The sequence below is a fragment of the Diabrotica virgifera genome, chromosome 3 (assembly GCF_917563875.1).
Source record: "Diabrotica virgifera virgifera chromosome 3, PGI_DIABVI_V3a".
Lineage (NCBI taxonomy): Eukaryota > Metazoa > Arthropoda > Insecta > Coleoptera > Chrysomelidae > Diabrotica > Diabrotica virgifera.
This window is the reverse complement of record NC_065445.1, coordinates 2,152,454-2,167,818: the sequence shown is the minus strand read 5'-3', so window position 1 is coordinate 2,167,818 and position 15,365 is coordinate 2,152,454. Positions and strand designations below refer to the sequence as shown.

Below are 15,365 nucleotides of genomic sequence, written 5' to 3'. Positions count from 1 at the left end.
TTATATATGTAGGGATTTTTGTTCTACAATTCTTTTAGTGAACTTTTTGAACTTTTCACAAAGAGTTAACTTGCGTTAACCATTGAATTAGCAAAGTGTCCAAATATCAAAAATATCTTGGATTAGAGATGTACAAACATAGGTCCAGGATCGTAAATACAAAACTCTTGCTTTAACATCTAAATATCAGGGTTGCGCGTCAAAGGAAAACTGTAGATATAGTCGGTTCGCTAAACTCAGACACAACTGACTAGTGATTTTAGTGGGTAATTTTTTTGTTTTTGGCCAATTTTGCCAAAATTAAATTGACAAAATTACTAACTATTTAATAATTATTGACTATTTAGTAATTATTTTTTTTGGCAATTTTACCAAATTGGCAAAATTACTTACTAAAATCACTAGCCAATTTTGTCTGAGTTTAGCGAACCGACTATAGCAAACGTACTAATGAGAAAAAATGAGATGATCTGTAATTTCGCTATAGCTCGAGATAATTTCTAAAAGAACGTAGAGTCAGGACAATACCTAATTGTACATAATATACCTATTGTAAACGAGAATTGGTGGTGGTCAAACGAAGTACAAGGAAAAATAAAAGAGAAGGGGGCAAATTATATAAAAAGTGGCAAGAAACCAGATCCGACACAGATCTTCAAAACTATACGGTGGCGAAAAAGGAAGCGAAAGTAGCAGTAGCAAAAGCTAAAGCAGAAGCGTATTCAAACCTATACGACCAACTTGATACCAGGAAAGGCGAAACAGAGATAATATAAAATAGCCAAACAGAGAGCTAAGAAAGCAAAAGATTTTATTCAGATTAGATGTATCCGAGATGAAAATAATAAAATACTAATTCACGAAAAGGATGTCAAAAAGAGATGGAGAAAGTACTTTGACCGTTTATTAAATGAAGAATTTGACAGACAGCCTGTGGAGTTCACGGAGACAGTAGCAGCAATGGTCACCAAAATAACAAACGAGGAAGCGGCTCAAGCGCTTCAAAAAATAAAGAAAGGAAAATCAGTCGGACCAGATGATATTCATGGGGAAGTATGGGGAGCATTGGGAGGGACAGGAACAAGTTGGCTAGCAGGTCTATTTAATAGAATTATGGAAATTGGACAAATACCAGACGAATGGAGAAGCAGTATATTATAGTACTTGTTTACAAAAACAAGGGAGACATACAACAATGTACAAACTACAGAGCTATAAAACTACTTAGCCACACCTTAAAAATATGGGAGAGAGTAATTGATACACGGATACGTGAAGAAACCGAAATATCCGATAATCAATTTGGCTTTATGCATGGCAGATCAACAACAGATGCAATTTTCATTATAAGGCAACTTATGGAAACATACAGGAATAAAGAAACCAACGCTCATATGGTATTCATTGATCTCGAGAAAGCATATGATAGAATTCTTCTAGAGATTCTGTGGTGGGCACTCAATAAAAAAGGAGTCCCTGGTGAATATGTAAAGATTGTGAGAGATATGTATGAGGAAATAAGGACTAGTGTTAGGACAGGTGTGGGAGAGACTGATAAAGTTCATGTGAAAGTAGGATTGCACCAAGGTTCGGTGCTTAGTCCTTATTTATTCTCATTTCCTTTGGACCAGATAACAGCGAAACTACAGGGTAACATTCCATGGTGCTTAATGTATGCTGATGATCTAGTGTTAATAGGAAATAGTGAAAGAGACTTAGAACAAAAACTGGAACAGTGGAGACAAGCTCTGGAGGAAAAAGATTTAGATCTTAGTAAGACAAAAACAGAGTACGTGGAATGTTCATTTAAAGATGGAGTTACTACAAATAAAATGGTAGCTATCTTTGGATGGTGAAATGATTGTGAAAAGCAATAGTTTTAAGTACCTCGGATATCGGTATTGCAGAGTAATGGAGAAATAGATGGAGATGCATGCAGTAGAATTAGGACTGGATGCGAATACCTTAATAAATGGAGACTACAACTACAACCAAGTACTATAAAAACTGAAGTATCAGCTTTTCATCTCAACAACATGCTGGCAAACAGATAATTGCGAGTGTATTTTAATAACAAACTGTTGAAACAAAATAAACACCCTAAATACCTTGGGGTTACTCTAGAGACAGAACGCTCACATTCAGAGAACACCTGACGAAAACAGCAGCAAAATTGAAAACACGCAACAATATAATACACAAACTCTGCGGCACTGATATATCCGGTGGCAGAATACTGTGCTAAGTGTGGCCAAATAGCAGGCAAACCCACCTGGTCGACACTCAACTAAACCGTGCTATGCGTATGATAACAGGCACAATTAAGTCCACCCCTACAATGTGGCTACCTATCCTTAGTAATATAGAACCACCCAACATACGCCGCGAACATGCATTGGTTAAAGAATATTACAAAATAATGGACAGTCGCCAGCTTCTAGTCCACAACGACATCCCTGATATTCTTGGAAACCGTCTCCGATCCAGGTTGCCCCCTCTAAAATCTGCTCAAGCGCTGCAGCAATCCAACTTTGTAAATACCCGATGGAGAGAAGATTGGGAAAATAAGACAGATCCGCATTACCATAGTCTACCTGGCATCACAGAAAAACCTGGCGAATTTGAACGTTTCCATAAGATTTGGGCAGCCCTTAATAGAATTAGAACAAACTGTGGAAGATGCACCGACTCCCTCTACAGATAGGGTAAACTTCCCTCGCCGTCTTGTGACTGCGGCGCTGCAAGACAGACGATCAGACACATAGTTCAGGACTGCCCACGCAGAGCATAGACAGGCGACCCTATAGACTTTGTAATGGCAACCGAAGGGTCAATCGAATATATAAAAAAACTAGACATTTCTTTGTGATGCATTGTAAATGCATAAATCTAATTGATTACCTATTCGCTAAATACACTACATAATACGCTAAATAAAATAAAAATAAAGGGCTGGATGGATGAAGTGGAAGGAATCGAGCGGTGTGTTGTGTGACAGAAAAATTTTAATAAAGCTGAAGGGAATGAAACAACCATAAGACCGGCTATGTCTGGCCGGATGTCTGCCAATGTACTGAACTGAATGTTGGCAGTGAAAAAGAAAGAGGAACAACGAATGCATGTGTCGGAAATGAGAATGCTTAGATGGATGAGTGACAAAAAAGGATAAAATTTGAAATGAGTAGGTATATTAGGGGAAGTCTAGGTGTGGCACCAATTGATGCCAAAATGAGAGACCATCGGTTAAGATGATTTGGTCATGTTCAACGTCGAGATGTTAACCACCCAATACAAAGAATAGCTGAAGTGCAGATTCCTGGAAGGAGTAGGAGAGGAAGGCCAAAGAAGACCTGGGGGGAAACGATAAGGCAGGACATGTTGGTAAAGGGGATTAACATTGATATGACCCATGATAGAATTGTGTGGAGAAATGCAATTAGGGAAGCCGACCCCGCATAGAGATAAGGCAAAGAGAGAGAATGATGATAATGATATTAGATATTATGGTAAATGGTAATAATGAGAAAGAAATAAAATCGCAATTAACAGTACAAAAACCAAAGTAAAATGTAAAATCCTGAATTAGGACAAAATTAAAGATGCTTTAGACTTTGGAATAATTCTGAATTTGATAGTTTGGACAATGAAATGGGATCATGGGAACCGAGATTGCAAGAATAATAGATAACTGCTCTACGATATTGGCAACCAGCTATACAGTAGAATGAAATAATGAATGCCTAATAATCTTCATCATCATCATAATCACCTATCCCACCCAAGAACCATCAATACAAAAATAAATTGCGCCTTTGTTTTGTTATAATGAATCACGATAATCAAAGATAATATAGATAATTTTTTTTTATATTTTGTGCAACCTCACAAGTTTAGAGATAACTTTCAGGATAGAGAGACAGTAGGAAACTGTATAGAGCAGCGTTTCTCAACCTGTGGGGCGCGCCCCCCTAGGGGGGCGCGCTTTTAGTAATGGAGGGGGCGTGAGCATATAAAAAAATACACTAACATCATTAACTAATTTACTAAAATCGAAGCAAAACAAAACTCTGACAAAATAAAAAATAAAATACACATGAACACTGAATAGGAGTTATAATCATAAGAGCACTCAATACTAAAAAGTAAGATTTTACTGATTTTTGTCAAAATTATTGAACGAGGGGGGGCGCGGCGAAAATAATTATGGAAGTTTGGGTCGCAAAGGGTAAAAGGTTGAGAAACGCTGGTATAGAGTGGTGAAGGATTCATTCTAAATTTTATTAAATTTCAATTTAATGAATTGAAAAAAAAAACAGTGTTGTTCTGTTTATAACTTGTGCTTTACACTGTATGTATCGTTTCCTGAATTTCAGAACAATTACATAATGTGTATAATTTTAAATCTTTGATAAGAGGTAGGTGACGCGTTGGTGCCAAGTGTATTATAAAATCTTATTTATTTTTAAATTCCTACGACTACCAGCGGCGTTCAAAAATTTTAATGCAGTAAAATTATTTAAATTTGCAAACGATTAAACTTCGGTATTTACATTTTTTTTTTCAGTTAAGTACGTTACATAATATTTATCAACGTTCCTCATCCTTTAAGCATTGATTATAAACCACCACAATGGGGTGTGTTTATAATCAATGCTTTAACCCTTAAACGCCCAACCTTTTTTAGGTTCCATGTACGCCCAAGGGTGGGTAAAAAATGTCCACCTCGAAAATAGCTAATATATTTATTGAGAGTTATTGAAAATGGATTAAACTTAAGAATCTTATGCTTAATAAACACAGCATCTTCTAAAATATTAATATAAACAATTTACAAACCTTACAACAAAATTACAATGTACATCAAAATTAACATACCAGTAAAAGCCAGCAATTCAGATTTGTCGATTTTCACCACATTCTTCCTTTCAACCTCCTCATTGGCGGATAATTATGTAGATTATGTAATTATATGTCGATAATTATATGAATTATCTTCCTGCCAACGAGAAATTATAGAGAAACCTTTAGTAACAAGTTTTACCAAGGGTGTACTTTTTATGCCCACCCATATTTAACTCAAGATACTACTTTTATTTTCAAAAATATCGGTAGAACCAAATTAACATTCGATAAAGGGCTGTCTTTTTAACAATAAATAATTTTTTTAAATTTTTTTAACACGTAATAAATATGTTACAAGGGAATACGCATTAGGTGGACATTTTTTACCCACCCTTGGGCGTTTAAGGGTTAAGGACATTGGCGATAATTATGGGCCTGTCTGCAGCCGATCTGAAAAGTTCTATTGTTGTTTTTTCACTCCACTGGCTTAAATTTTTCAACCAGGATGTGCGTAGTCCCTCTGGTTCTCTTTTTTCAATTTTCCCTTGAATAACCAATCGCATGTCATTTTTTTCTTTTTCCATCCTTCTTAGCGTTTCCTCTTTGTTACGTGTTATATCTATGATCTTTTCCATATTCTTCGAATAACGTCACATTATTATCTTAAAGCTGGCAAGTCTTTTTTTCAGTTGCAGCCGTATAGTTTTGATAAATGTATTTAGGAACATAAATATTTAAATTTTGTATTTTAGTAAGAAAAGATGTCTTGTAACATTATTTTAAACAAACCCAGAGTATTTCATCCACGTGATAATATAAATGGAAGAGTAGTGGTATCATTTGATCATGAAGAACATATAGAAGGTAAGCAACCTAAGCATCCTATTTAGTTTTTAGTTCATATATAAGGCGCTCAGAGCAACAGTGACCTATCACAAATTGAGCATTTTTAGATTAATACATCAATTAAAGCAGCAACATTAAATCTTCAGATTAACAAGGATCTACACAAACTATCTCTATATTTGATTAAATGACGCTACATAATGTATAGCGCCGTCCCATAAGCATCCCAGGCAACCAAATGACGTCAATAACGTCGAGGAAACGTCAGTTTTTGGTTGAATATATACACATGTTTGAACATTACGTCATATAGACGTCTTTTGATTAATGACGTTAAAATACGTTTAAAAACACGTTTTCATTTATTCAGACAGCCCAAGTCTGACGTCACAAAATTGGGAGGAGCTTCAAGAGTTAATGCTTATAATGTTAAGAGGGAACAGTAGCGATCAACAGGTAGCGAAAACGGGTTCCAAGATTGCGGCTGTAATTTTGAATATTTTTTTGAGATATTTGGCACACGTATTCGTAATATAATAAAGAATGGCGGTACAGAGCCCAATTTGAAAAATATATTAATATGTGGAAATTACTCTCTAATTAAATACAATATTAAAAAAACGAGCCTCTACCGCCATTAAGAAAAACAAAAAAATACACATTCTTCAAATAAACTTTTTTATCCGATGCCTAGATTTTGTGTCATTTTGGAACTACATACTAATGAAATAAAAAAATTTAGTAATTCCAAAATGACACAAAATCTAGGCATCGGATAAAAAAGTTTATTTGAAGAAAGTGTATTTTTTGTTCTTCTTAATGCCGATACAGGCTCGTTTTTTTAATATTGTATTTAATTACAGAGTAATTTCCACATATTAATATATTTTTCAAATTGGGCTCTGTACCGCCATTCTTTATTATGTATATTACGAATACGTGTGCCAAATATCTCGAAAAAATATTCAAAATTAGAGCCGCAATCTTGGAACGCGTTTTTGCTACCTGTTGATCGCTACTGTATCACCTTAATGTTGTATATTGACTCCAAACATAAACAATTTCGTTTATAGTTTATAAGATTAAATGGTCATAAGAAATTTTTCATTTATTATTTACGTGCTTTGTGTGGTAAAATAAGACTTTTCATTTAGATATTTAGTTGAAGAAACGTGTTAATTAAGATATTTTTATTCGTTTTTCTCAAGTGAGTTAATCTAATGCAATAATTCTTCTTGAAAACTGTTTGAGGTTATGTTTTGTTATTTATTTTCTGTTAATTACCTAATTATAATGGAAATACGAATGCAAAGATTGCATTTATAGGGATTGCATTTATCAACAATCGGGATAACAAATTGGAGACGTGCGGTCATGGACAGAAGAAAATCGAAGAACACTGTGGAACAATTCCTAGCCATGGGCCACTTGTTTCTTCCATTTTCTTCCTGCCTGTTAAGCTGTATATAATATATTTCAAGGCCCATGGCTAGGAATTTTTCCACTGTTTTCTTCCATTGCTGTTTATGGCCGCAGTTCTCCAATTTGTTATCCCGATTGTTTCAATATCTTCCTTACACGCTTGTAGCCACTTTCTCTGTGGTCATCCGCTTCTGTTCTCTTCGACTTCTTGCCCTCTCAACAGTCAGCAGCGAGCCCTTTGTCCACCTTCCGTCTGCCATTTTCGCAAGATGACCTAACCATCTAAGTCTCTTTGTTCTAACGATCTAGCTAATTTCTAGTTTCCGGTACAGCTGTCTGATCTCTGCAGTTGATCGTTTCCTCCAAACGTCTTTTATTCCCCCGAATATCTTCCTTAAAACACTCCGCTCCCAGATGTTCAGCATATTTTCTTGATTTTAGTTCATAACCCATGTTTCGATTCCATAAACGACTATGGGCTGGATCACTGTTCGGTATAGTCTCAATTTTGTTTCTCTTGAGATGTTTTTTGCTCTTAGTAGTTTGTGTAAGGCTCCGACAGTCTTCCTTCTTCTCGAAATTCGCTTCTCAATTTCTTGGCTTTCTTCCCCTTAACTTGTTAGGGTTACTCCTAGATGCTCATACTCCTTCACCTTTTTTCAGCAATACTCTTTGCTCTCGTTGTTTGTGGTGGTCTTCAGTTCATATGTGGTCTGGCCCATTTCCATATACTTTATTTTTCGTCATTAATAATCAGTCCATTTTGCTCAGCCTTCGCTTCAAAAAGAGTTTTGAGTTTAAATAAATAATTTTTAAATAGATTTATGTTTTTTTAGGAATCAGGTGTAGCTTTCGTGGACGTGAACAAGTCCATTGGACTGAACAAAAAGATAAAGAAATCGTACACGTTGGAGCACAAAGTGACTTTTTGGTGCAGAATATTGTGTTAGTCGGAGAAGAAGGTATGATAAATATATCAATAATACAACTAATACTTTGGATCATCAGTTTTTTGTTCGGAAAACTTATTTTTTGATGAAAATTATCATTATCATCATCAATTCTGCGTGAGGTTTGCCGCGTTTACTATTGCCTTCCATGTTTGTCGGTCGTATGCCACTATTTCCCATTGTCTCACTCCTATTTTCTCCAGGTCCTCTCTTACTGCATCTTTCCACCTTTCTCTATGCCGTCCTACAGACCGTCTCTCTTCTGGTTCTTTCCAAAAACACATTATTTTATAAGGCGATTATCGTTACTGCATATCAAATTTTCTGCCAATCTTAGTCTATTGGTCTTTATATATCAAAAACACATTATTTTTTAAGGCGATTATCGTTACTGCATATCAAATTTTCTGCCAATCTTAGTCTATTGCTCTTTATATATCTCACGAGATTTTTCTTTCCGTAGATATACTCTGAAACTAAACTGATTGTTGTGTCTGCGCCTCCATTCTTTTGTAACTCTATCTCTGCAAGGACCATATATCACTCGAAGAATTTTATGTTTCCATGCCAGCAATTTATTTACTTCTCTTTTTGTTAAAGTCCATGTTTCGCTTCCATATGCAACTGCTGGTCGTACTATGGTCTTATATACTTATCCGGATTTTTACCCCTCCTGGGAGAAGTTTTGATCTTATTAGGTATTGCATTGCAAAGAGAGACTTGTGTCCCGCCATTATTGGCGTTTAAACTTCTCGTTTTGTTCTATTGTGCTGTCATTTGGTGATAGGATAGGTGTAAGTGTTTTTATGCCATGGCATGCCTAGGCTTGGTGGGGTATTTCTAATTCGTTCATTTGATACTCAATGAAAATTATGTAGATTTATATTGAATTTTTAGGATATATGAAACCGGGCACCTATGAGTACCAATTTTCATTTACGTTACCTTCTGGAAACATACCATCACCATTTGTAGAAGAGTTTGGCTCTATTCGTTATCTCGTGCAGGCGAAGGTAGACCGAGCATCTAAGGTAGATTACAAAGATGAATATGAGATAAAGTTTGAAGTACCGACAACTCAATATGTTGAACTTTCACAAAACGTAATTATTTTGATTTATATAACCTTTTTATTTATTAAAAAGATCCTTTATAGGAACAACTTACGTATCAAGTAGGAAAGGAAATAAACAAAAATGAATATGCTGCGCTGTTTTTAATACTAGAAAGTGACACCTATGTATTGGGTAATGAAATGAGTTTTACTGTGGAACTCAAAAATAGATCTAAATTAAAAATTCGAAGACTACAAGCAGAATTGTCGTTGGTAAGTTTTTTCTTTGAAGATACTTAAACATTCTTTGTAGGCGAGGCAGTGAAGTAATTAACATTCCGAATTTTTGCAGTTGGATACATCTCAATGAAACTGATTGCATTCGATTCGTAAGAACCTTGGGAGACTTTGTGAACTAAAGTAATGATGACGAAATGAAAATTGCATTATTAAAGAAGGAAAATGCATTTCAAACTAATGAAAAATGATAATTTGTAATTCGGAAATAAATGACGGAAATGAGTTCAGTATTAATACTCGGGGGTTTTTGGGCTCACTGAATACGACTATCATGATGCCGATGGTCTCCAAAGCACCTTCTGCCCTGATGAATGGGCCTCGTCTCCTAGAGTTTTGTGGAAATTTGATACAAAATCAGTGCAAACTCGTTATTGGGAGGGATTTGGGATAGCTAAACACGAATATCATGTCGGCGATGGTCTCCGCGGCACCTGGTGTCCATAACGCGTCTAATCTCTTGAATTTTCGTAAATGTTCGATATAAATCCAGTGCAAAGTCGTTACTCGGGGATTTTTGGGGTCGCTGAATACGAATATGATGTCGTTGGTTATCTCCGAGACACCTGGTGCCCAGTAAAAACTGATTTTATATAGAATTTCCATAGAAACCGATTTTTTAGCTGTTTTTTTTTACTAGCCTACTTTGTTTTGTTTGTTTGTAGAATATTCAATTTATATCCCCTGGTCCACCAACTAAATGCAAAATTCACAAAATTTCTATTACTATGGTAGAAGATGAAGGTGAACAAAAAGGATATACAAGATTATATAATTTCAAATTAAAAATACCTTCAGACGTTTTGCTCCCTAACTTTGGCAGTTGTGATTTACTGAAATATTGGTGTACTCTAAAGGTAAGCTGCGGTTATAATAAACAAGACTTATTTTGAGGAAGACAGTAAAATATTGGAGATAATTTTGAAATTATACTGATAAACACTTCTAAAATTATCAGAAATATATGTTTTAGATAGAAGCCCTTCTACCATCACCTCACACAAATTTGATTCTAGAAAAAAATATAAAACTGGGGCATGTTGCTATTGATAGTAAAAAGAAATATGTCCCATCAGCACCTCCAATTACAGGTAAAATTTAACATGATTTTTCATAAGATTTCATATAGAATATCATACATAAATAACCTAGTGATAAAAAGGCCTTATTAAAAGACTTTAAATTTACACTTCTTATTGTCAACTGAACCTATGCAGCAAATAGGCAACGGATTATGCCATAGATATCTACAAGGTAGTGTATAATTGGTTGCCTATGTGGGATTATTCTTCTTGCAAACTCCAATTGCAAACTCTTCTTTGTCTTCAGCTGTTCTTATTAGCTGTTCAAAATTTAGCCCTGTCCATTGGCGGATGTTTCTGAGCCACGATAGTCTTTTTCTTCCTATTCCTCTCTTTGCCTCGATCTTTCCTTTCACTATAAATTGAGCATATTGGTACTTATTATTTCTCAGTATGTGGCCTAGGTATGATGTTTTTCTAACTTTCACTGTAGTCAATATTCTATGCAGTACTTATTCGTTTTAGGTATGCGATGTTGTCCATGAAATTTTGAGGATTCTCAGGTAGATCCACATTTCAAAGGCCTCCAAATTATTTACGGTTGATGTTTTAAGGGTCCATGTCTCAACTGCATAGAGAAGAGTCGACCAGTTTTTTTATTTTTTCGAAAGATTTTCTGGCCTGTTCTATTCTCGATCTTATGTGTAATTGTTATATAACAATGTGCGCAAAATTTCGAGCCAATGCTTTTTAAAGGCATTCATTTTCGAATGCTTAGAAAAGTAATAGGTGTTTTTGAAAAATTTAAAAGCAGAATGAAAGATTACATTATTACCTAGGCCTGAAAGTCCCTGAAAACCTCTATAATGTTTATTTTAATAAGTTGCAGGGGTGAAAAAAAAAGAGAAAATTGAGTGTGATTGTTTATTTCAAATATCTTATTCAAAAGAAATTTTTTGTTTATTCTAAAGGGACTTTCGTCCCCTGGTATTAATGTAATCTTTCATTCTGAGTTTAAATTTTTTTAAAATATTAATTAGTTTTTACAGGATTCCAAAAAATTAATGCATTTAAAAAGCATTAACTCGAAATTTTGCGTCTACACTCTTAAAAAAATTTTATTTTTTTTTTCAGATGTACACTTATTTGCTTCTGGACATATTGAATGCGTTTCTGAAATTAATCCAAATCCAATTTTCTACAGTAACGAGGAAGTTGGACCAAATAATACAGATAAAGGTAAATATTATAAACATTTTCATATTAAAATTCACCTTCGTGCTTATCTTTTAGATGTTTTTGCTTTATATTAAAAAACAACTTGAGTTTTTATAGCATTTAAGATTTAATTTAGGTATAATTTGAATTTTTTAAACAATTTTTATTTAAATATTTTATTTTTAGATGCACCACCGCCTTCCTATAATGAAGTCATTAAACAGTGAAGATTTTCATAGACAAGTAATTATACTATACCGTTGTCAAAAAGAGAACCGGAAAAAAATAATTTCTTTCAAAACTAAAGTGTATAAATTATTTGTAAAGTGTAATATATTTTTTATTAATTACTGAGTAGGTATATTTGTACCAGAATCCCGTGATGCGACACTGGTGGTAACAGAAATATGAATAAAAATTATTATAGGTATCTTCAGCACATGTCTAATATCGATTATTACAAAATATCACTCTATATAGATATCTGGGACTCCTATAAAGTTTTATAAGGTCAATTATCCACCATTATTACTACATGTCGGATTATAAAGTTCTCCACCGTTTTCGAACTTACAATAGCCACTTCGTCCGGTTGTTCCATAGGTCGTCTTCTGTTTTTTTCTTTCAGCTCTTCGTCTATATACTCCGTCTAATATACTTACCGTTGCACGTCATCCGCGTTATAGCCCGTGACGTCACATGATACCAACACGAAATATTTAGGCGGTAGGTGTGTTCTTTTTTAGAATCATTTTACCGAGTACACTGGAATTACAGCCACTAGACATATTTTATTATACAATACGCGTAGAAATAATATTTGAAGATTTCTATTAATGTTAACCTAAAGAAATACACAATATGTTTCATTTAATTTGTATAAATGTTCATTTGTTCGGAAGCACATTTGTTCGGAACACACTGTAACTGTAATCGAACGAAGGTGATATTTTAGCATAAATTGGTAACATTTATTTAACAGTTGCGGTATTGACACTTCAGATTTTTTTTTATTCTGTACTGTAAATATTTGTTTTATTATATTTATTGTTTTTATTATTACCAGAGAACGGCAGTCCCCAAAACTCCCAAAAACTTCGAAAATTTAACTCCTACCTTTGCGGCTTCTAATAGAAGCGATTATTACCTTTTCAACGCATGTCTAATTTTGAAAATCGGTTATACCGTTCAAAAGTTACCGAGCTCAGAAATATGAGTCAATTTTTATTTAAAAAAGGGTAAATGTTTGTGGATATGTATGTATATTGTATATGTATGTATGTATGTATGTGTGTGTAAAAGTTAAACCGATCTGAATTTCTTTTTCTGTGTTTGAAGAGGGGGTGAGGGCAGATTCAGAACCGGTGTAGTTTGTGAGTTTTGACTACCCATAAGCCAGCTATAGTACTTGGTAGGTACAAAACGGCATATTTTTTGGCGGTATATATCTTCGGTTCAAAAAGAGACAGGAGAACAGTAAATACACCAAATCAATAGCGTTGAGTTAAGCTTGCAAAAATGGTGTCTAAGCTGTCAGGATCAGACATACACACGGCTCAGTATAGCCGAAAAACTGAAAAGCTAAACTTTGAAAATTTTGGTTTTTCGACAATTACTCAAAATTTCAACCTACGAATTACGCCAATAACTGAGCGTTTGTAGAAGGACTCTAGACGAATCTAACGGTGTATACATTATATCCGGTAAAATTCGAATTTTTAAGTTATAGGCTTCATAAGTATGATCAAATCTATTTCTTAGGGGAAAAACGGTTTTTCAAGCTCAATAATTCCTTATATGGGAAATAAGCCACAATTAAAATGAAAAAAATAATTTTATTAACGTTTCGACGCCCAAATCGGGTGCCGTTGTCAAAATACAAAATACTACTAATGGAAACAAAAATGTTGTTGCTTAGTAAAAAAAATTCTTCTAATAATTTATTTAATTTGACTCATTTATATCGGCAATTCAGATACATATGATACATTTTAAAGTAGAAGACTTTAAAATGATATTGCCAATATTTATGAGTTGCGTTCCTGGGACGACTTTACTGAAAGATAGTTCATTCGATTACATGAAATCAACCCCAACTCAAGAATATCCGTCACAAAAAAATCATAGCATGTGATCTGTCTTTAAAAAGACAACCACATGCAACGGTGACATTAAAATTCTAGTGTTAGAGATCTCATAGTAAATCACGAGGGAAAACCAGGAAAAACCTCGTGATACTATCCCGACATCGTAAGTATTTGGTCTTACATTTAAATTACTCTCAAAATTAATACCAAATTCTGACTTTGCTATAATTTTGTTTAAATTATAAATAATATCAATAATATATGGATATATAAGTAATACTAAAATATAAAATATGTACTAACTCGACTATTGACTTATTAATTGTGGTATTTTCTTTCTATTGACTTCCTCTTTCAGTATGGGTATCCACATCCTACTGCATTCCACCGAGGAATTTGCGACACAATTGGTTTCGTTTAGCATAATTAGAGCCGCTTCTTTGATTTTTCTCTTTTTACTATCTGTTTCTTTTTAGCTTCAGAACAACATCAATAATTCCTGTAATAGCTTCAGTTATCATACTTGACCTTAAATCCATCAGATACTACTGGTAAATACGTTTCAAACTCATGTTTATTGATCAAAATCGGTTAAGCCTCTTAGAAGTTATTCAGCTACAAAAGTAGGTATAATCCAATTAACGATTATTCCCGAAATGGTTTATGTAGTTGTAGTGATTACGACGCTAAATTTGATCTCGCAACGGGCAATCCGACGTCATTTACCGGTCATCTCAATATTTTTTTTCAATCTATTTCGAATATAAAAAAATCTAGTGTACATTCGATGGACACTAGATCATTTTGGAGATAATGCAACAAAGGTGACCATTTATAAAGCTTAACGAGTAATAGTAATAGGAACATTGCATTCAACTTCATACATTTAGTTTATAAATAACTTTGAAAAACTCCTGATACAAGAATAAAAAACCGTTAAACGCCTTAAAAATGAGTGGCTCATACAATATTCCAGCTACAAAAGATCTGATATGAATATTACGTGGCGCGAAAATGTATTTTCATTTTTATGTAAAACAAAATTCTAGTTTTATTTTAAAAGATTTTTCCATAATATTTGCTAAATTTGAAGTAAACGCGCCACAAAAGAGTTTTAAAATTCGAACTGTATCAAAGTTACTCTTTTGTGGAGCGTTTACTTCAAACTTAGCAAATATTATGGAAAAATCTTTTAAAATAAAACTAGAATTTTGTTTTACATCAAAATGAAAATACATTTTCGCGCCACGTAATATTCATATCAGATCACAGTATATAGAGGTTCCACAGTAAAATCACTCTTCTGTCGGCGCTTTGATCACAGGAAGTAATACCGGCAGTACGCAATTGGTAATTCGCCAGTGGTGGATGCGGGTTTTCCCTGTTAAAACTCGTACGTTTCTACGCGACTAGCAATGTAAGAGTGGTGGTCTAGCGACTGGGAACATTGCGCGGTCGCCATGCGCGACTAAAGATTTTACTTCCAATTTTTCGGAGAGTGGTTCTACTGTCCCTCTTTATACTGTGCCACAGTATTAGTTGGTGAGTGGTATGTATCCCCATTGTTTTACAATTTTCCATGAAAATGTTCTAACTGCAGGTCAGATAAATAGGACGAATATTTATC

At 34.2% G+C, this 15,365-nt stretch overlaps 1 protein-coding gene across 1 annotated transcript; it reads left to right on the top strand.

Moving 5' to 3' along the window:
- The first annotated feature begins 4,227 nt into the window (after positions 1 to 4,227).
- Positions 4,228 to 12,001, top strand: LOC114324440 (arrestin domain-containing protein 3). The gene is made up of 9 exons (XM_050646235.1): positions 4,228 to 4,415; positions 5,595 to 5,706; positions 7,947 to 8,072; positions 8,958 to 9,163; positions 9,217 to 9,387; positions 10,077 to 10,268; positions 10,385 to 10,502; positions 11,568 to 11,672; positions 11,838 to 12,001. The coding sequence occupies exons 2-9, from the start codon at positions 5,604 to 5,606 to the stop codon at positions 11,876 to 11,878; spliced, it is 1,062 nt and encodes a 353-aa protein (XP_050502192.1). The 5' UTR covers positions 4,228 to 4,415; positions 5,595 to 5,603; the 3' UTR covers positions 11,879 to 12,001.
- Positions 12,002 to 15,365: the final 3,364 nt, after the last annotated feature.

Bases quoted from the DNA above. Each gene is read 5' to 3' on its own strand.
- LOC114324440 (XM_050646235.1), top strand. From the start codon at position 5,604: ATGTCTTGTAACATTATTTTAAACAAACCCAGAGTATTTCATCCACGT. The intron at 8,073-8,957 runs GTATGATAAATA...TTGAATTTTTAG, and splicing joins TGTGTTAGTCGGAGAAGAAG to GATATATGAAACCGGGCACC. The intron at 10,269-10,384 runs GTAAGCTGCGGT...TATATGTTTTAG, and splicing joins AATATTGGTGTACTCTAAAG to ATAGAAGCCCTTCTACCATC.